General features: G+C 51.5%; 7 protein-coding genes across 7 annotated transcripts; 2 read left to right on the top strand and 5 right to left on the bottom strand.

The window, feature by feature from the left end:
* Positions 1 to 1,122: 1,122 nt before the first annotated feature.
* On the top strand, positions 1,123 to 1,600 carry HO133_000932 (uncharacterized protein; the record flags this gene model as incomplete). The annotated part of the gene is made up of 2 exons (XM_037291865.1): positions 1,123 to 1,323; positions 1,382 to 1,600. The coding sequence occupies 2 exons, from the start codon at positions 1,123 to 1,125 to the stop codon at positions 1,598 to 1,600; spliced, it is 420 nt and encodes a 139-aa protein (XP_037152227.1).
* A 439-nt stretch (positions 1,601 to 2,039) lies between these two features.
* Positions 2,040 to 3,562, bottom strand: HO133_000931 (uncharacterized protein; the record flags this gene model as incomplete). Its single annotated transcript, XM_037291864.1, has 2 exons — positions 2,040 to 3,187; positions 3,244 to 3,562. 2 exons carry the CDS (start codon positions 3,560 to 3,562, stop codon positions 2,040 to 2,042), a joined length of 1,467 nt encoding a protein of 488 aa, XP_037152226.1.
* Positions 3,563 to 5,250: 1,688 nt separating this feature from the next.
* Positions 5,251 to 6,818, bottom strand: HO133_000930 (uncharacterized protein; the record flags this gene model as incomplete). The annotated part of the gene is made up of 4 exons (XM_037291863.1): positions 5,251 to 6,153; positions 6,207 to 6,340; positions 6,400 to 6,598; positions 6,711 to 6,818. The coding sequence occupies 4 exons, from the start codon at positions 6,816 to 6,818 to the stop codon at positions 5,251 to 5,253; spliced, it is 1,344 nt and encodes a 447-aa protein (XP_037152225.1).
* A 1,302-nt stretch (positions 6,819 to 8,120) lies between these two features.
* Positions 8,121 to 9,681, bottom strand: HO133_000929 (uncharacterized protein; the record flags this gene model as incomplete). The annotated part of the gene is made up of 5 exons (XM_037291862.1): positions 8,121 to 8,772; positions 8,855 to 9,231; positions 9,284 to 9,369; positions 9,428 to 9,464; positions 9,517 to 9,681. The coding sequence occupies 5 exons, from the start codon at positions 9,679 to 9,681 to the stop codon at positions 8,121 to 8,123; spliced, it is 1,317 nt and encodes a 438-aa protein (XP_037152224.1).
* A 1,396-nt stretch (positions 9,682 to 11,077) lies between these two features.
* On the bottom strand, positions 11,078 to 13,756 carry HO133_000928 (uncharacterized protein; the record flags this gene model as incomplete). The annotated part of the gene is made up of 4 exons (XM_037291861.1): positions 11,078 to 11,265; positions 11,325 to 12,616; positions 12,671 to 13,409; positions 13,537 to 13,756. The coding sequence occupies 4 exons, from the start codon at positions 13,754 to 13,756 to the stop codon at positions 11,078 to 11,080; spliced, it is 2,439 nt and encodes an 812-aa protein (XP_037152223.1).
* Positions 13,757 to 15,134: 1,378 nt separating this feature from the next.
* HO133_000927 (uncharacterized protein) lies at positions 15,135 to 16,418 on the top strand (the record flags this gene model as incomplete). The annotated part of the gene is made up of 1 exon (XM_037291860.1): positions 15,135 to 16,418. The coding sequence occupies one exon, from the start codon at positions 15,135 to 15,137 to the stop codon at positions 16,416 to 16,418; it is 1,284 nt and encodes a 427-aa protein (XP_037152222.1).
* Positions 16,419 to 18,314: 1,896 nt separating this feature from the next.
* On the bottom strand, positions 18,315 to 19,543 carry HO133_000926 (uncharacterized protein; the record flags this gene model as incomplete). The annotated part of the gene is made up of 3 exons (XM_037291859.1): positions 18,315 to 18,833; positions 18,985 to 19,186; positions 19,269 to 19,543. 3 exons carry the CDS (start codon positions 19,541 to 19,543, stop codon positions 18,315 to 18,317), a joined length of 996 nt encoding a protein of 331 aa, XP_037152221.1.
* Positions 19,544 to 19,691: the final 148 nt, after the last annotated feature.

The raw sequence follows: 19,691 nt of genomic DNA, 5'->3' as shown, positions 1-19,691 counted from the left end.
AAAGACAATATGCCTAGAGCTTCTCGCAAAGCCTGAACTCCCTCCTTGGACCCGCATGAAATGCAATCTCTTGCTCGGTATCTGCCAAGACGTGATGGAAGCGAAGTACTACTTACTGTAAGCAGAGAAGCAATGCGTGGAGCCCTTAGCCAAGTGCATGGAGAAAGAGCATGAAGAGATATCAGTCCATCAAACCATCATTCGAGAGACGCTAGAGGAGTTGAAGCCGGAGGAAAGACAGTTCCGCATGGAGATGGCTGAATGGATTGGGGGCGATGATGCGCTGGTGAAAATTGCGTTTCGATGGTCCAATATTGCGATTCGCTGACTGGTCTAGATTACTGCAGGTCAAGAAGCAAGCCAGGGGCACAGTAAGATGGCGCGATGGCGATTTGGGCGGAGAGTTGGTGGACGCTACGGCTCGCTACCTTAAGACTAAGGCAGCCCTCAGAACGAACCCTGGACTTTTTGACCTCAATCTTGCCCACCACGTCCACAACATGATCCATCTCAGCCACCTTCCCACTCCGTGCCCCATTGTCTCAAAAGTCTGAGGGGTGCCGATGTTGAAGACCCACGGGACTGTCCTCGCAAGATCGTCAAAATTGCACCCATGCATCTTTAGGAAACGCCGTTACCCCAATTTTCACCTTTTGCATGATGCTAAATGCCTAACCTGCTCAGCTATCCAGAGCTAGTGGTGTAGGAATCCCGTTTCTTGAAGCTACTGCCCAGGTCGACGGAGCTTCGAGGTCCAGATTTGGGGAGGCAGTATTGCCGCTCGAGTGATGCTCCTTCCCGTCAGCCTCGATGGCCGCCCGCATCCCGTGCCTGGCGCTTCTACAGGGTTTAATTCCAATGCCTCACCTCATTTTACAAGAGATTATTATTTTCAAGCCGGAGTGGTACCTGGCAGACTTGCAGGCATGTGCTGGTCCGGATTTGAACTGATGTTGAAGGTTTCGCTCTTGCTTATCTGGTAGTAAACAACGGTCCACGACGCTTTCTGTGTCTGAGAACGTATACAAAAACCACCTCACCCTCGTTTCATCTGCAATTTCACTGTTGCGCAAACCCGCTGTGCTGTACTTCACAACACTCTCTGTTTCCTGCTTGCCAATCATGAAGCTTTCATACATACAGACCCTTCTTCTCTGCTTCCTTTCAACCCTGATCTCAGCCCACTCCTCACCACCCTCCACAGAGGGTAGCCCATGCGGTACCTGCATTCAAGACAATGAAGTCGAAGGCATCGCACAACGCTGGCTCAATGCTTTCGCGACCGGCGGGCTCCCCACGCTCGATTCAGCTGTTACAGAAAATGTGCGCCAAACCTTCCCTTCGTGTATAATGACGTTTAGCTGACAATGCCATTGGACAGATTATGATCTACGACGAAGGCGCCAACAACGGCACCACCTCCGCCTACGTCCACAACCGCACGGAATTATACAATACCATCAGCGAAGGGCCATATGGAGGCAACGGTGTGACGAACGTGACATACGACGTCGTCTTCACGTTCCACACGTGCGATAGGATTGCGTTGAGGTGGCAACAGAACGAATACACGACTGCTGATATCGGATATGGGAGGTGAACAACCGCTCTTCTTATTTTCAACAAGATTGTACGTGCAGAGCGAGGCGCTGACAGTTCGTATAGCAAAGTAGCAGCGGGCAAATATATCGAGTTCAAGGGTACGGATTTGCTGACTATTGATCTGGCGAGCAAGAAGGTGGAGAATGTGACGACGTCGGCAGACCTGCTGAATGATTATCGGGCGTTGGGGTATAACTTGGGTGTCTTGAACCCAAGCTGAGCGCTTTGCCCAGCTGTTCATATTCCCCTTCTCGAGACGACCCAGGTTTTGTTACAGCCTCTGAAGTAGAAATCATCATGTATAGAGCTGGAGATGTTGTGAGCCTCGGCCAGAGCTCACGAATACAGCATGAATTTCTTCGTCAGCGTGAATCCGTCCTTTGTCTTGAAGAGCGGCAGGTATGGTGGTTCTTTTGCTTGGATACACCAATCTTCCACTATTCCCACTGTCCTCCCCTAATCACCGGCCTTGCTGGATCCCACGGGCCAATAACCACATTCTTATATCTTTGCAACCCAATCAACCACCAGCTGCATCCTCCCATGCCGACCACACTGCCGACGCACCATATCAGCGCTCCCGCTATAGCTCTCTTCCATCCCCCATGCCACAGAGGCTTAGCACTCAATGCCGTCCCCAGACCCGCTCCAGCGCCCATGACCAATGCTAATGTCATAAATAGATGCCCGCGCCAGCTTATATGCCTCAAGTACCTCCTAAACACTGGAAAGAGCCCGAATACCTCGATGCTAAAGAGGGTTAAGCTGAAAACGTGCGTCGTGCTGGGAAGCCTGCTTGCCAGCACTGTGCTGGCCATCAGCGCCGCATTTGTGCTTAGGGACGCATGGAATTTGACCCCCACGCCCCCACTGTAGTCGAAGAAGAATATGTTGATGCACATGAGCCAGCAAGTCATTGCCCAGATGGAGTCGCTGGTGGTGGATTCCGTCAAAGATTTCAAGATGGGTGAGAGGCCGAGAAGTGCGATGTAGATCAAGATAGCTGACTTGGCGGTTGCGAGGCGGGAGTGAGTGTGGGGTGTTTGGCTTGGCGTGGTCGAAGGTGTGTGTAAATGGGGGTTCGACGGGTGATGGGAGAGGGTCGGAGAGGGTGCAGAGGATGTTGAAGTCTGCGAGTGTGAGTGCGAATGACCTTTTCGAGGGAAATTGTTGGTCGAAAGGGTCAGCCCGAGGCCGATGGTGGAGGAATTGGGGCTGTAGTTTGAAGGCATCGCGGCTGTAGTGCTGATGGGAGAGCTAGCGCCGCTCAGCGCGGAGCCGTTGATAGATTCGCCGTTGCTATGGGGCTCTGCGATGATCTTTGAAGCTGCTTCTTGACCAACCCAGAAATCCCAGAGCACCCAGCCCAGGACCGTGCCAGCGCTGCCCCAACTGACGACCGAGACTGGTGAAACACGTTGCTGGTAGATGCCAACGAAGGAGCAGACGAAGATGGCGACGGAAGAAATATGCTGGACGATGACGGTCGAGTCTGCTACCAGGGGCCAGAAGTCGTAGGGGCGAAGACGGGGGTTTCGTTGAAGATGGGACAGGAAGGTAGGAGGGTCGGTGTAGTTGTCGGGATCTGCAGTCATCGTCAGACTTACATCGTTGAGCAATTCTAGGTAGATGATCACTCACAATCCTTCTGCTTGACCCATAGTAATTTTTTCCATACACCCCTCCCTCTTCGACTTCCGCTGCGCGCTCTATCTTTGCCACGTCTCCGTCGAGTAGAGCCTGCTGGTCTAATACTCAGACCATCGGTCACAGTAGATATACTGTCCAGGGCGCTATATCGATCGATGGGCAGCTGTCTTCTAGGTGGTGAGTGCGCGTAAAATGCATCTTCGGGGGCTAGGTGATTGGGATCTGAGAAAGGTCTATGTGGGATTGGCGGCTTCTTTTGGGCAGCATACTGGAGATTTGGCGATGCAGCAGATGGCTGGGTAGGTGTCATTGATTGTACAGATGTTGTCGAAGCTCCATTGTGCTTGTGGTAGGCAGATGCGTCGAGGCGGAGGGATGCTGTACATTGTGGGTAGCGGCCTTGGCGGCTCTTTCCAGCAACATACTGTAGAGTAATTGGCTGGCCTACTCAACATCCACTATCCATCATACATCATGAAACCTAACCTTTCTCTCTCTCGATGACACTTGCAGTAATCAAGAAGATACTACGGTTGGAATACATTGTGATCTACTTGGTGGTGAGCGGTTTCCTGGCTGCAAACCTGGCATGGGTGGTACATTATTTCACCAGCCCTAGTACACGTTCATCGACTACAGAATTGTATGCAGAGCTGGCGTATATACATCAGCAACGACAGAATTCCACTGAAGACACGTATGTGATTACAGAGAGAGAGAAAGACATGCAGGATTGGCGAAACTTGTGGAGAAAGGAGTTGGAACTGAGAGAGGCGATCAAGAACGCTTACAGATAACTATTACAAGACAGTCACAAGATCACGTTTTACCTGGCCCTAGGACTGGGATCAAGCAAATTCTTATGCTCTCTGGGTATGTGTCTGGTGCCAGAAAAGCTGCCAGCATAAAATGGACTTGCGGCAATAGTCATCCCCAGTATGAGCACTGAAAGCACGATTGCAAAGGGGCACTATCCTCTAGTGGAATTTCTATTCGATATTCATTGTGGGTGTGGTTGGTCTTCTGCACTCTTTTGGGCTTAAAGAACTATCGTGCTAGAGCTCCGAACTGCAATCAACCTTCCTAGATCGTTCGCCTTAATCGAAGTGCATAATAATGCAATCGGCCGGGCATTCTTTTGCTGACCATCTCACCGTCTGCTGAACTTAAAGTGCTTTGCAACGAAGACTTCGGGATCCAGGATCTTGGTCAGATAAGCCGTTAGCTTCACATCAAATAGTGACCTGAAAGGATTCACAGAACACCGTCCCACAACGTAAAGAATTCGACGCTCATCAGTCCCTGTGACGAAACCGATGCTGATACCAATTGCGCGACAGAACAGTAAGTACATTTCGGAATAAACCCTTCCTGTTTGGTAGCAGATTGGGGCCACACCCCATGTTTCGGCAGCAGACAGCTCCTTTACTCCCCCAGAGCTGTCTCGTAACTGGGATGGATTGTCATATTCCGGACCCGGAAGGATTCTTCCTCTCTTCGAAGGTGTTACGTTTCTCGGTTTGTTTCCCAAAAAGAAAAGCACTGACTCCGACATCTGCGCTATCGGGTCACCTAGGTCATGTCTTGGGCTATATCTCCGGCTGAGCTTTCTGATCCCTTTGGCTGCGAGTTAGCAGTGTGAGCATGCCCATCGTGGGGCCTACGACGTGGGCTGCCTCTTGGCGGGCACTGGTATGATAATCCTCAGACAGGAAAACGTCCGGGAGAGACCATCAGGGACAGTACCAGAGCTCGCTCCTTCCCGGACTCAGGATTTTGCACAGGGAACTTACAAAGTAAGAGTGTCGGCAGGGTCGGGCATCCCGGCCCACCTACCAGAGTTGGATATACAGAATGTTGGCACACAGGACGGATTTGTGAGGACTTGAAGAGTTGCCACGGATAGAGAACCGCTATCTTCTCAAATACAGAAAAATGCTGTCTTACCGTCTTGCTGTCTTGCAGTGTATCGAAATCCGCCTCGCCCACAGCGCTCGATCAACAGCTAAATGGCGCAGTAACCTGCCTACTCGCGTAAGCATCCACGATCTGCTTGATACTTACATACATCCCCGCCACACAAATAAATGCTCCCGCCGCCAACGTTGCTACGCTTAATCCCGTCATCGGCCACCGCGTCTTCAGCGCCAACATCCCTCCTTTATACACCCAGGCATCATACAGCCAGAACGCTCCAGCTATGCCGTAGGTATACCAACTCGCAAAAAGACTAGCGGCAATGCCGATCAAATAATTGAATATGGGTACACCCACGGCCAGTACGAACGCCGCAGCATTCATCAGAAAAACTAGGGTTATCCAAACGGCCCAACCCAGCACAGTATTGGTATACAGATGCCTACTTTTCCGAAAGAACCTCACAAAAAGTAGCTTAGCAGCCGTATGCGAATATAAACTCCCCGCGATCAGAAAATTGGGAATAGCAATTCCATAAGCCGCCTTCTGCCATTTATCAGGCAAGCTCGTGAAAGCTGGCGACGCAACAGTCGGGCCAACATAGATATACAACACCACAGCAAAAACAACGTAGAACACGGTAGCGAATGTCTGCAGCACCCAAGCCGCGCGCATAGCATGTTCAGGATGCTTCATCTCTGAAATCAGGATGAAAAACATGAAATGTCCCGCATACGCAAACACGGGGTTCGTGACACTGATGAACGCAGTCACGAAATCCGTCTTCATGGCTACACTGAAATTAGCGACAGGGAAATTGATGCCTGCGCCAATCATGCCAACGATGCCAGCTACGATGATGCTGATCACACTGGGCACGCTGAGCCAGGAGAGGCTGTCGAGGGTGCGCGGGAGTGAGCATACGAGGGTGGGGATGGCGAAGATACCGGTGTAGAGCATGAGGCAGAGTTTGCCGTTGGAGAGCTAAGGCCTGTTAGGCTGGATTTCGAGGGCAGATCTTCGAATGTTTGACTCACAGAGCCAAGAGCAATCTGGCCAGCAAGCAATTGGCCACCAGTAGCGAAGACAGCAAAGACAATGGTGCCGAAAGAGAGAACTTCACGCCCAACTGGGCCGAAGAGGATCAGGCCTGCGTCACCCATATTATGGACTGTGCAACATATGTCAGCTGATCCAGCTCGAAAATATCGCTGGAACCTGGTTCCATACCCTCTGGATGTCTGAGCTTGAATTGAATTAAGATCCAGGCCGTGAACAGTCCAAACACGCCGAGAAAGACGATAACGACTATGCCCGGCACCAGACCCACAACAGCTAGTGACGAAGGCAAAGAGAGCATCCCATTGCTCACGATCTCGGCTATCATAAGGACAGCAACGAGCTCCCAAGAAAGCGTCTTGTATCTGATCTTTGGAGGAGGGAAGAGTCAGTCAACAGTTTCAGATTTGAAAATGGAAAGATCTATCCAATACTGAGGTGATTGAGCATCAGTGCTGAAAAGATGGGATTGAATTACGAACATCGTGCTCCTCCTCATGGCCAAAAACGTCTTTGTTGTCATACGCCTCTCGCTCACGCAGCGTCTCTGCACCTTCCAGAGACGGCGAGAGTGACTTCTTTTCTGACATCGTCAATACCGCAAAACACGAAACCGTTACACAGCTCCTCCGAGACAATAGAAAGCAACATGGCCAGATGTAGCTTTTCCTCGATGTCTACGGGATGCAGCTGTAAGCGTTATTGTCAGAGCTGACTGCCCGAATAGGAAGGTCGTTAGCGATAAGGATGGGGAACAACGGATGACATAGGCGATAAGGTAATCCATCCGACTTGGACTCCCAGTAAATCTAACTCCTTAGCTGATTTGGCTCCAGAATGCTGGCTGCGTCGAATTTGATTGTCGTTGTTGAGATCATGTTCCGAGATCGTGTTGACAGAAGGCCGACGCGTACCTCTGAAGCCTGGGATCATAGATAAGAGAATGACTGGTCTAGGTTCTTCCTTGAGTCGACAGTTCCACTTCTCTGGAGGAAGAGACCAACCTCGCCCAACATATGATGGCAATTTGGCGGCGACAGCGAGGCGTTTCCCTCAAGTAGAACAGCCACGGGACCAAGACATTCGAAGCAACACTATGGCGGGAATATCATTGTTCTTCGTAACGTAGCACGATGACACAGACTCGCGAAACTGGCTCCGTGGCCAATGTTGCAAACACCGAACGACCTTTTGCCCTCGTGAATCACACAGCGCATCTTTCAGAGTCCGTTGCTCCAGGACCTTTCTCCTAGCGCTCCGGCCCACGCGGGAGGTGCACATCAGTCCGGCGACGTCGTGCATACTGCTCTAACTACATTTACAGCACGCATGCAGCTAGAGCTGCAAGGCGCGGCGAGCGCAAGGATGAAAAAGCGCATGACGATGTTTTAGCGTCGCTGTGGATGGGTCTAAACATCGGTCCCCTCAACTTTATACCAACTGCATTCTGAAGATGGTCGATAGGTGTGTTGGGAAGACGACAGTTACCGTCCGAGTGGGGAAAAAGAGATGAAAGGAACTTGCACAGGAGGGGGGGGGATGTTGGAAGACAGGAGGCAAGTTGGAGTTTCGTGGGGACAGAGCTAGCGATTTCTGGCATGCCACACACCATTTTGATGGAAAGGGCTCCGTGTCGTTCAATGCGAGGGAGCGAGGGGAAATGTGGGGGATTTTCCGATCTGATCATCGTATTAAGATACTAAAGGTAGAGATCGAACTCAGATAGGGTATTTGACCAATTCCCACCCATATACCAACGACGCTGTTGAATGAAGCGAGAGATTATCCACAATTGGAACCCCGCCCCTCCCATCCCATGCCCGTAGACCCGACGCAAGCCCCATGTACACGCTGCCGCCCTGCCGTACGCTCGTAGCACATTACTGCATCCCTCACCGCCCAGCATTATAATTATAATCCCTCCGCGGATCCAAAGGCTGCCTGTCACTCTCCTCGCCGATGGCCCTCTCCACATCCCACTCCTTCCGCACCCGGACGCCCCGGCCGCCTTTCCTTCTCTCCCAGTCCTTCGCGGGACTCGCCCGGTAATCGTCCTCCTTCGGCGGCACCGGCGGTCCCCTCGGCCGGACCGGCGAACTCGACGACGGACTCCTCACGCCCACGGGTGACGCGAACATCATGTCCGCCGCCTTGCGGTCCACGTACCGGGGCGGCGGGGACGTCGTCGCCGGCCCCCCCGGGCCCCCAGGCCACCGGGGCATCTCCGGCATCTCCTCCCCCGTTCCCGAGTCCTGCTTCTTCTTCTTCGTCGTCGTCGCCGCGGGGGTCGTCCATCTCGAGCCCATCTGGCTCGGGCGCATGAAGATGGGGATCGTGCCCGACATGACGGACGAGAGCCAGGCGGAGGCGCCGGAGTCGCCGAGTCTGTTGAAGATGGGCTTGAGGACGGGGAGGCAGGCGTTGATGACGCCGAGGAGGGCTTCGAGGCAGGTGAAGAGGGCGAGGAGGGAGTATATCTGTTGGGCGTTGGTGCCGTGGTTCATCGTGGTGATGTCGATCCTTATGAGGGTGATGACGCAGATTCTGCATCCTTCGTTAGGACGAGGTTTCGCGGATATGGGTATTAAGGAATTGTGCGAGGCGGACGAAGGGAAGTTGGACATACATGATGCCCAAACCAAACATGCCGCTCAATGTCCACTTCTTGCCCACAGCCATTTGCAAACCCCACAGCACGGGCATCGGCAGCACTACCACGGTCACGTCCACGAGCAAATTGAAGATCCCAATGAATAGATCCAGCGATTTTTGATCTCCGCAATGGCCACCTGCTATTGAGTGATTCCAATTGAAAGAGATGGGCTGGCAAATGAGACATGCGCCGAGGATGGTGGCGGCGCCGAATACTGCGTTGATCCCATGGACCACATAGCAGGTCATGCGGAAAGATTTCGTCCGGAATATGCGGATGTAGAGGGCGAGGATCGAGGCGCGGATGAAAGTAACGGCGACTGCCCAGGTCACTTGGCCGACGAGCAGAGCCTGTTGATGCTTTAGTAATGAATAGGGTACCGTCACGGAGGAGAGGCGATACCTTGAATTGAAGCACAACTAGTTTTCCAATGGCCTCAGGATCCCCGTACTGGGTGACATCGCCTCCCAGGTCCCAGTATATATTCGCTACGAGCCATCAGTATGTAGTCTTGAGACGCGCGTAGCAGTTACGTCGAATACTCACAGTGCATTGTGAAGACAGATAATGCCAGCGCCCATATCTGGCATACGTCAGACGGTCTTCACGTGCTTCCTGTCTGGCGCAACGCCTACCAAGCCGACAATGACAAGATAGTCATTCGCCTCCCATATGTTCCGTTGTAATTTTCGAGCCCACAACCTGAAGATAACCGCAACGAGTGCGAGAAAGGAGAAGACGGCTAAGACAACAACATGCGTGACCCTTGTGGGGTCTCGCGAGAATGGAGTTGGCGTCATCCTGTGGCCTTGCTCATCTGTCCTGTAGATGAGATGCTGCTCAACAATGATAGATGATCCTTGGGTTGACGGTGCTGTACGGGTCGGCCCAATTGCCACTCGGAGCAATATTCAAAGGTATGACGGGGGGGAGGACGGGTGGGAGGAAGAAAACGAAAGGAAACACCGCGCCATTAAACATGAATTGTGAGACGCAAACAAGCAGACAGCATTTATGAAGAAACGATCTCCATGCATCATGCTCTCTTAGACTGAGATTATCCAGCGCCGGTAAGACGGCAATTGGGTGGTGCAGCAGGGTGAAAGGAAAGTACATGTTCTGTGCCGTAACGCTCGCTGCTCCTAGACAAGTATGAAACGAGAGGGTAGCTGGTGTAGCATGTGAGGAGAAGGGCTGGACATAATTGAAGGTTTCTGCATGGTCCGTGGTCTTCCCACCATTTCTATCTATGTTGGGGCCGTTGAATGTTAGCAGCAATGTGGTGTTTTGCCCGGCGCAGTGAGAAAAGGCAAAAAAAAGTGGTGAAGGAAAGAAAAAGGCGGGGTCGAATTTGGGCGAAAGTTGGACCGTGGTCGTGGTCCATTTTAGGGTCGCGCCGCAGAGGCGGAGGATGGATGGAATCAGTTAAAGTGAGTAAGGTAACTTACTCTAGTCACCCAGTACTCTACCCCTATACTTTTATCCAAATTCATCACAACATCAGACTTATGCCTCTTGTTCATTAGCATAAAGCTACGCATAAACCTTCTGAATGTATGAATGCGATTGGTCTGTTTGGCCATCATCTGTAAAGTAATTGAATAGGGAGCTGCGTCGACAGAGTTTTGCCTTGACAATTGCTTCCCTCAAATCTCAATGCAACTTCTTCACTCAGGATGTATGTCGCTATGAGGCGCAGGCGAAGCGGCTTACCCTTCTGTATCTGGTCCTTCACTCAAAAGAGACGCCTCAAACACGACTCAGGCTGGTGGTCTGCGGGATGAAACAGGTCCGGATTGATCAGAGCATGAGAGGGTGAGTGCGCCTCTTTTTCCAGACTTCCTGTTCCCAGGCCAAGAGTTTATCAGGCCGGGTTATTCCAGGCTTCAACCTCTACTCTGCTGGCTGCCGCGGAGACCAATGAATGCACGAGAACATAGAAATTGACTCGGCATTTTGAGAAGATTGAAGTGAACACGCCTCGAAGTACATAGCCTAAGAATAATTGGCCTGGTGCGCTTAGGAACCCAACATCCAATTTTATCACGCTCACGCAATTGCTGTGCCTCCCTCCCCAAAATTACTCGCATGCGAAGAACACAGAATACTGCCCCCAACTCCTCGCTCTGGGCTCTGCTATGTATAGACATGCCCAACATCATCCTCACTTCTCCTCTCATTTCATCCACGATAACTTTAGAACTTCTCCATAAAGTTCTTCCTCACCGTCCACATTCGTGCCCTCTTGCCAAAAATATACATCGGCACTGTTGTTGTCAAGCAAGCCAGCTGAATGCCGCCGATCGCAACAAACGTGTTCTTCATCCCGTCGGCATCCAGCCAACGATTGAAAAACAAGGAGAAGACCAGGCCGTGGAAGATGTCTAAAATAACAATGTTAGCACAAGCGCTGAATGCTGTCCACCGGAGATACGCAACTTACTCTTCGAAAAATTGAGAGTGACCAGAGCCTCACCGGCGTATTGGCGATAGCTGTCCACCGCAAAAGTGATAGAAGTGGTACTACCCAGCGCGCACCCAAAGCTGATGATGCCAAAAAACACAGTCGGCACGATCCAGTTGTCTCTCTCCTGAGCACTCCACCCGTAACCCATCAGGCCAATACAGGTCGCAATTGTCACTGGAATCGCCATGACCAGTCGAAACTCGGGCTCATAGACACCGCCATTGCGTCGACTCATGTAGCGCACAATGAGATCGCTCACTTTACCCGCCACAGCGGTTCCCAACACGCCGCCTATGAAGGGGGAAACGTAAACTAACCCGGCCTGAAGCGGAGTAAAGTTGTAGGTTGCCTTGTTCTCGAATATCGTAGAGACCGATTCGGAAAGGACGATCAGCCAGCCAATGCTCAGTGAGTATACCAAAGTACTCCACAGAATGGATGGGTACGCGAAAAGAATGAAAGGGCGAATTGCGACCTTCAACCAATTCTCGTGTCGGAGCTTGCCATTCCAAGGCTTGAGAGTCTGCGCGTACGTCTTGGCTGGCTGAGTTCGGAGGTACGTGGTGTATCGTTGAGGTCCAGGTACCGGAGACCCCACACTGGTTGCCGCTGTCTCACGATTCGTCCCGGTCGAGCCTGGCGTTTCGGGAATGACTTCAGATCCCTCGTGCTCATTCTTCAAATAATCGGTACCTGGCTTCTCAGTGGCGACGTAGAACGGAGAGTTGAAGTTGTGAAGACCAGGCGTTTGGGGCCCTTCGCCTCTAGGCTCAATCCTTGCCGCAAATTTGTGACTCGCTGGTGACAAAGATCGAGGGACTTCTTCACCAGCGTACTGGGCGCCCTCGGCCTGATCACCTTTTCGAGAAGTTCGCCCGTCCTCATCTCCTTGAGGTTTTGACTCCGGGATCAAGACTGCGTCATCCTTCTCCGACGAATCTTCGCTCTCTTTTTGAGCTTGATCGGCAAATCCAACGTGCTGTGCGTTCCTTTGCTGCCTTCTTTCGGCGATCGTTGCGCGGCCGGATCCTGCGGCGGATGCTGAGTTGCCAATGGCGAGTCTTCTCATATCCGACGGCCCGTCGCCACCAGCAGACAGCCCACCTTTCTCGTCCTGCGCGTTACTCGTATGGTGGAAAATTCTCGATAAACCTGCTAGGCCTGGTCTGAGGATTCTTGAACGTGGCCGCGGTGTCCGATCCCAGAAGGTCTCCGGCACAAACAAGAACATGAGCACAAAGCAAAATCCAACGACCATGGCGACTATCCTAGTATCTGTCAGCTTTTTGGACCTTCTTTGGCTGAGACCATGGATTGCTTACCAGAAAACCCAGCGCCAAGACAAGCCTTGGATGATAGCCGCACTAACTAGTGGTATCAGATTCTTGCCACTCAAGAGGAGCAATGTGTATATCCCAAGTCGATAGGCCCGCTCGTGTAGGTAGAAAATCTCAGCAATGGTAGCCGATGGAAGACATTCGACTGGGCTCACTGCTAGCCCCATGAATACCCTAGCGACGACTAGCGATGCGTAGTTTGGTGATACTGCGCACCAAACCGCGCTCACGATGAACAAGACGATGCCCACGAGGTAGACCGGGCGTTTGCCAAACAGGATCGCCGTAGGCGAGAAAACTACCGAGCCCACACCTAGCCCCATCATGTACAGACCAGTGGTAAGGGCGACCTGTGGAATAGAGACGTCGTATGTAGCTGCAACCTCTTTGAAGCCAGCGGCGAGGACCGGTGTCATACCGCCGCCAAGCATGCAGTAGAAGCCAAGAGAAAGCAGAGCAACATCTCGTCTCCAGCTCGGCCAATTCAGAGGATCGTTCATTGATTCCTCGGGCTGAGGTTCTAGTATGATTTTGCCATCTTTGGTCTTTTTCTTCTCCTCCACAGAATGGCCTGACAGTTGCCTGCGGGAGGAGGGTCTTGCGCTTCCAGATCCTGAGCTCGGAGGAAATGGCGAAGGTAAAGAGGAGGCGGATGTTCTCGCTGGTGCGTTGCGCAGACCCAAAGGCTCGTTGTGCTTGGTATTGGACATGAGGAGAATGGAGCCTGGAGAAGCATTGGGTCAGCCTACTGCCAGCCGCGGATATACCTACGGTCCATGGCGAATCCCCTGATGTTGTTGCGCAACAGGCTACGCGCAGTGGACCTGGGTAGCATTGCGCTCAAAACGTACCTGGCACCTCATCGGTTTGTCTGTCGTTGAGGACTCCCATGCTCCATTTCTCTGGCTTGCCCTTGTTTCCATCTTCTTGATCAACCGAGCTCCCAGAGCTCGCCGGTTCTTGGCCGCCCAACATTCGCTTCCAAAATGGAGTTTTGGCCTCGGCCTGATCACCTGGGACGGACTCTGATGGTCGGAGAGAGAGACCGCTCAGCTGCTCCTTTGACGCCATGATCGGTATGTAGCCTCGAGACTAAGGAGGAGGGCGAGCTGAGTGGAAGGAAAGATTGGGAGCTGTAGGAGAGGGTGCTTGAGGAAGGCTTTGGGAGATGTTCAATGCAGAGGGCAACCCAGCTGCCTCTCAAAGCATCTAGAGCCAATGTAGGCTTTCGGAAGAGCGGTTGTAGGTGATGAGTAAAAATAAATATTGGGGACAAAGAATGTTATTATGTAGATATGGTCAAAGGAAGATTGTGACTAGGGTGACCGTCATGGGGGGATCCAACCATGGTTGGGAGTCCAGTGTTGGCAGGCGCAATGGACACGGGGAGGGAGAGGCATGTTATAACGCTGACAGAGAAGACGCCAGATCCCACGTATGAATTGCTCTATTCAAGTCACAAGGTTCAATGGGAGGGCGAATTTTAATTTTGGAAGGATGCTTGGCGGTCAGAGAAACAGACCCCGCTGTTGGCGGCACCAGCGCCAAAACCCCCACTCACGTCAACGAAGTCGAACGTCTTGCTGCCTTTGTCCCAATTATCTTCTGAGTAACAATTAAGGGCTCCTGTAAGAATCATAGTAATCATCAAAGATCTCCAATTGATCCCAAAGGAACGAAGTGCATTTCGCTTACCTACCCCACAATATGGGACCAACGGCCGACTGCCCAGCTGACCAGCAGCACACGGCATGCTGCGGCCGAAACATACGGAATCCCGTAGCGAAACAGTCTAGGTAATTGGATTGGATGTTTTGCCTCCGAACCGGAACTACAGAACCAATGAATCAATGATTCTACTTTATGATTTAATGCATCATCATCGTCTGGCTTTATTGGCCTAGTGGGCGCCAGTGATGTCGCATGTTTGTCTCATCAGAAATAACTCCGCTAAGCAATCATACTGCTGCCGTGTACCTTTCGAATTTACGCACCGGACCACCATCTTTGCCTTACTTGCTACAGTGACAAAGAGAAATCTATCTGTCTCTGTGCTTCTTTCGACGAGTGTATCATGTTACTGGTATTGCTGCTACGCTTCCTTGTCTTCCGGGAGCTTCCCAGAGAAACACCAGAAGTCTGGAAAATCAATTTGCACAAGACAAGACATTCACTACATAGTGACCATACAGCCCTATCGTAGAACAGAATTAGAGGAGATATTCCTTTTCACTAAGAGCACTTTTCATGTCACCTTCACTGAGCCTTGGCATGTCTTTCTTCATCCGTGCGCACGGGTTGCACAAGCCAGCTGGGAATAGCCCGCCCCTCTGGGACTTCACTATTCCTTCTCTGCTTGTCTTCCTTTTCCATCAATCCCGATCATATTCACTACTTGAGAATGAGCATTCCAACAGCCATCTCTATCTGACCAGCCATATTTGCGGAAATGGTCACCAATACCATATACTCTGACTCCCAAATAGTAGTCGTTGACATAGGGTCCGTCCCTGCCACTGCGTCATGGCTCGAGCAGACAACCTACCTCATCGACCAATCAGGATACACCACAGCTGTACTGGCTCAGACGAATCAGCCTACAAGCGGTGTGACCCTTGCACCGGTGCCTTACACTGCCCAAGCACCGATAGCTATACCTTCTATGACAGCGGACGACCTTCCCGTGGGATGGGCGTATAAAGGGTGCTACATCGACTATTCCGAAGCACGCGTGCTTCCTATTGAGCAACCTGCGGACTCAAATCTTACTATCCAGTCATGCGTCAGGTCTTGCTCTCAGATTGGCTACTCTGTCTCAGGCTTGGAATTCCGCCACCAGTGTTTTTGCGGAAATGCTATCTACAATGGCGGTACTCTCGCACCATTCGACTCTGACTGCAACTTGCCTTGTAGTGGCAATCATGCCCAGTACTGCGGTGCTACCAACAGAATAAGCGTATACTCGAACGGAACGCTGACGACATATCAACCGGCAGCAGTGCAGACTCCTAGATCCACAACGACCGCCCCTACTATAGCACCATCTCCCATCGGTGCTACATCCCAGACGTCAAAACCAGCTGTCACTGTTGCCGCTGCTGTGGTTGGGGCGGTGGCAGGAATTGCTATCACCGTAGCGCTGGTCTATTACTTTCGTAGGTGGATCAGGAGGAATCGTCTCCGAACGGAGTTTCTACTGCCAACACCCCAAAGGACTGCACAGGCATGGCCACCTGCCGACGGCGTTCCATCTTGGGAGGAGTTCGTCAAAGAAACTGAGGAGTACTACGCGAGATTTACTGAGAGCACTATGCTCTCTAGTAAGGGCGACGGCTCCGGACTTGGCCTTAAGAATATCCCGGCTGGCTATCGTCCCAGTACCCCAGAGCTGTGGAAAATATACGAGCAATTGCGGCGCAAGAACCAAGAACCGTTCCGAACTGGTTTAGGATCTACCGACACCTCTCTTGCGTCGCCAGCAAGCTACTCGCCACCTCCAGAAGCACCCGCCCGAGCACATCGGGGTCAGCCTACGTCTATCCTGAAACGTCCCGCAGTCACGGGAACCGCGAACATGGCCCATGGCATGTTTGACAATGAGGACGAGCACGGCCCGAGGGCTGTTCCTGCCACAAGGAACCTAGCACTAGCCAAGAAAGGCGTCAGGTTCGGGGTAAACCAGATCCGTGAATTTGGCAGGTCGCCGTTCATCGGTCATGGGAGCGATACTTGAACCACGTATCACCGCTATCTGCTTTGTTGCGTGCCTGTGCAGGAGTAGAGAAGCTTTAGAGTCGATGATTATTCTCAGGATCTGGAGTGGGGTTGAGAATCGGAAGGGGGCGTCGAGACTTGGGTTGTCTTGCTATTGCAATGGTTGCGTGGAGGAAGGCGCTGGGTTTTAATGTATATAGAGTCTTACCAGAGACTATGTGAAGGAGAGTCGGACCATGTATCTAGAGTCAGGTGTAAATATGGAATAAATTGAAACTCAGTGCTGAATCTCAAACAATTCTGAGTCTCAGCCCTCAGAGCTCACATGTTGTCACTTTTGCATACGTTTGTGGCTATTGATCAGAACATTAGTGACTGTTCGTATCCAAGAGTACTAAATGAAGACTAGAATGGATCGGGATTCATGAATAGAGGGATAATTTGGCAGGCAAAACTGTTACAATACCAGCCCCTTCGGCTATCGCATACATGTCGCGTATTAGCCACCAGCCACCTGTTTTGTGTACATAAATATCCGTACATCCCATGAATCAACAATCAGTCTTTCAGTCACAATCAATTTCTAACATGTCTGGTATCCTACTTTCAACAAAAACCTGTCAGATTCCGATCCAGGTCCCACAGTGCAATCGACAGGCATGGTCTCCGAATGATTATTCACGAATAGGAATCACTATACTTTGTCGCCGCAGTGGGGCTTCATATCCTCGAGGTTCCCTCTATCCACGTCTTCTGACTTATTCTCCCGCTTGGAACCCTCGCTGGGCTAATCTTCCCCTTATTGCATAAATTCTCCTCTATCCTTTTACGAGAGGCTGTCAATTGTGGACAGAGTCTGGATATTTGAAGCGGCGTGCGGTATGCTTTATGCATTTGGAGCCGGCCGGATTTGGTTACGTCGTCTTCAACTCTTGGTATTCAGTGGCGTCTAAGATGTCTATCAAAGGAGAGTAAGCTATGATTGAGCTACGAGTAGTCTATATATTCGTGAGGTGAAAGTAGCATACGGACGGAGCGCCAAGGACGGTTACTTGAGACTTGCCTTTCCCTTGCCTGATCTATCTAACAACAATATCAGGGTCCATCCCAACAAGGTCACGCAGCATGGATTGGGAGAACAGCACATTGTCGTTCAATATGAGATAAGGAGTTCATCAATTGCAGCGTCTGTGCTGCCAAATTTCCAGGATTGACCAGCAACGAAGATGGCTGAGCAAGTGTGAAACGACCTCGTCACCTCAAATCACATTTCCCAGAGACCGCTCAAGAATCCCTGACATCTCAAGACTTAGACCTGATCGATAGACTTCCCATCCCGTCTTGACAACGGTCTTTTCTTCCACGTCATCTATCTAAGTTCATGCAACGGGCAATTCAGCAAGGTGCTCACTTCACAGGAAAAACCCTCCCGATTCTTGCATCACTACTTCCTAGCCAACCACATGATACACTGCGATAGAACACCATCATCCTATGGGTGCTCGACGACGAAAGACTGTATTACCCCGTCGAGTGCAACCACCGTACATCCTTTGTAGGCAACTTTGACTACCATGACTTAGCATGCGCTGCCATGTGATTGGAACTGAGAATGCCAAGTGTACATACACAAGCGAAAACGCCAAGCTTTCCGATCATATTTGCACACGCTAAACAGCCGCGCGTATGATAGCAATAAGCGACATAGCGCTTTCGAACGCCAGCTTGAAAGTTGTGACTTTTCCAGCCAAGTCAGGGATCATCTCAGCTGGGATTGTTCCAATTGAAATGCCTGTGGCCTCTACCAGGGCATGCGGTTGATATGAACATTCCACCGCCCATCAAGTCGCATCCATCTTGCTGTCTTTGACTTAGCATAAGGCACAAGAAGCATAAGCATGAGTGCTTTTGACTCTTAAGCCTCGTCTTCAAGACTGATATAGACGACGCACAAACTTGGTCTCTTCCACTCTGACCATGTCTTTATCGCCTCAAGCAAGAAGTGATGGTCATGACTATTCTGCATCAGAACCGGTACAGGCAGCCATTCCAGCTTAGCAACCAACCTCCTTGAGCCGATGCGTTCACCAATAGCCTCGAGTCTTTCGAGCGTGCCAGCACGAAAGTTCACAAAGTCCTGCGCCTCAGCAAGACCCATGATGCGTCCGGCAGATCGGTTGTAGTCTCCTGGAGGCCGAACGAGGAAGATAATTCGCGGGAACATTGGTTGGGGGAAAGCGGTGGGGGGATATGTTAAAGATGTGAAGAAGTTCTGGGGCGAAAAATCTGGATGAGGGTCCTGGAATGGTCTATCGGCCTGGGTTGGATGGGGTTTGGGACTCCGGTATGCGGTAATAGCGTTGAAGTCCGATGCTTGTAGCGTAGGCGCCGAGCGTAGGCGCCGGACTGAAAATTGCAGCAGCTGCTGGAATTGCTGGAACTATGTGGGGCGCCAGACTCTGATTGAAGCCCGTTGCTTCCTCATCGTGGCTCGAACTTTCTGGAAAAGCCGCGCGTTCGCTAGCTTCATCGCTTGCTTCTGAGGTCTATTCCCAAACCTTCTCGTCAGTCCATGCGATACAAACCATTCTGAGCCTCAGATCGTGCGGGAATATCACCTTTTCGACGTCTTGCGTGCTAGATACGGGGCCCTCGTTCGTAACGCCTTGAGCTTGATTGTCGTCGCTGGGGTTTCCGTCCAGAAGACTTTTTGCCCCCTTATGTTTCTTGTTCGAGTCGGCGCGATCTAGCTTATTCCGTACGAGTTGTTCAACCCAAGAGGCAATGCTGCTAAATGATGAGCGATCGCGTGCTTTCGTACTATTCATGACTCCGGATGAGTACGTACATCGACTTCTCGGTGGGTTACGTTGGTGCGTGAGGGAAGAGGCTGCCACGGTTCTTGAGTGTCCAGAGATCGCTATACTTGTCTACCCACTCAATTGTTCGGTCCTCGATCCGTTCGTTCAGGCTCTTGGCATGATCAATAGCACGATCTTCTTCTTCGATGGAGTCTATAAGCCCAGCGATGTGTCCATAAACAGTCTTCGCCAAAGCTGAGCATTGACACTTGGTCGGTTTGGGACCCGGCGCAAGCAAACCGAGTCCTTGCAGGCACTCGGTGATCGGTTTTCCCGCATGCATGGTGCCGACCTGTCAGATGTAATTGGATTTGACGACCATGTGTGGGTCGTTATCTGGTGATGGTATGAAGTTCGGCAGTTGGCGTCTGGGGCGTTGAGCAGGTGGATGACCTTGTGCTGAGGAGTTTCGACGACAAGTTGCCGCTAAC

The sequence above is a fragment of the Letharia lupina genome (genome assembly GCF_014066315.1).
Source record: "Letharia lupina isolate WasteWater1 chromosome Unknown contig_11, whole genome shotgun sequence".
Classification (NCBI taxonomy): domain Eukaryota; kingdom Fungi; phylum Ascomycota; class Lecanoromycetes; order Lecanorales; family Parmeliaceae; genus Letharia; species Letharia lupina.
The sequence above is the reverse complement of the archived record's forward strand: the minus strand, read 5'-3'. Positions and strand labels throughout refer to the sequence as shown.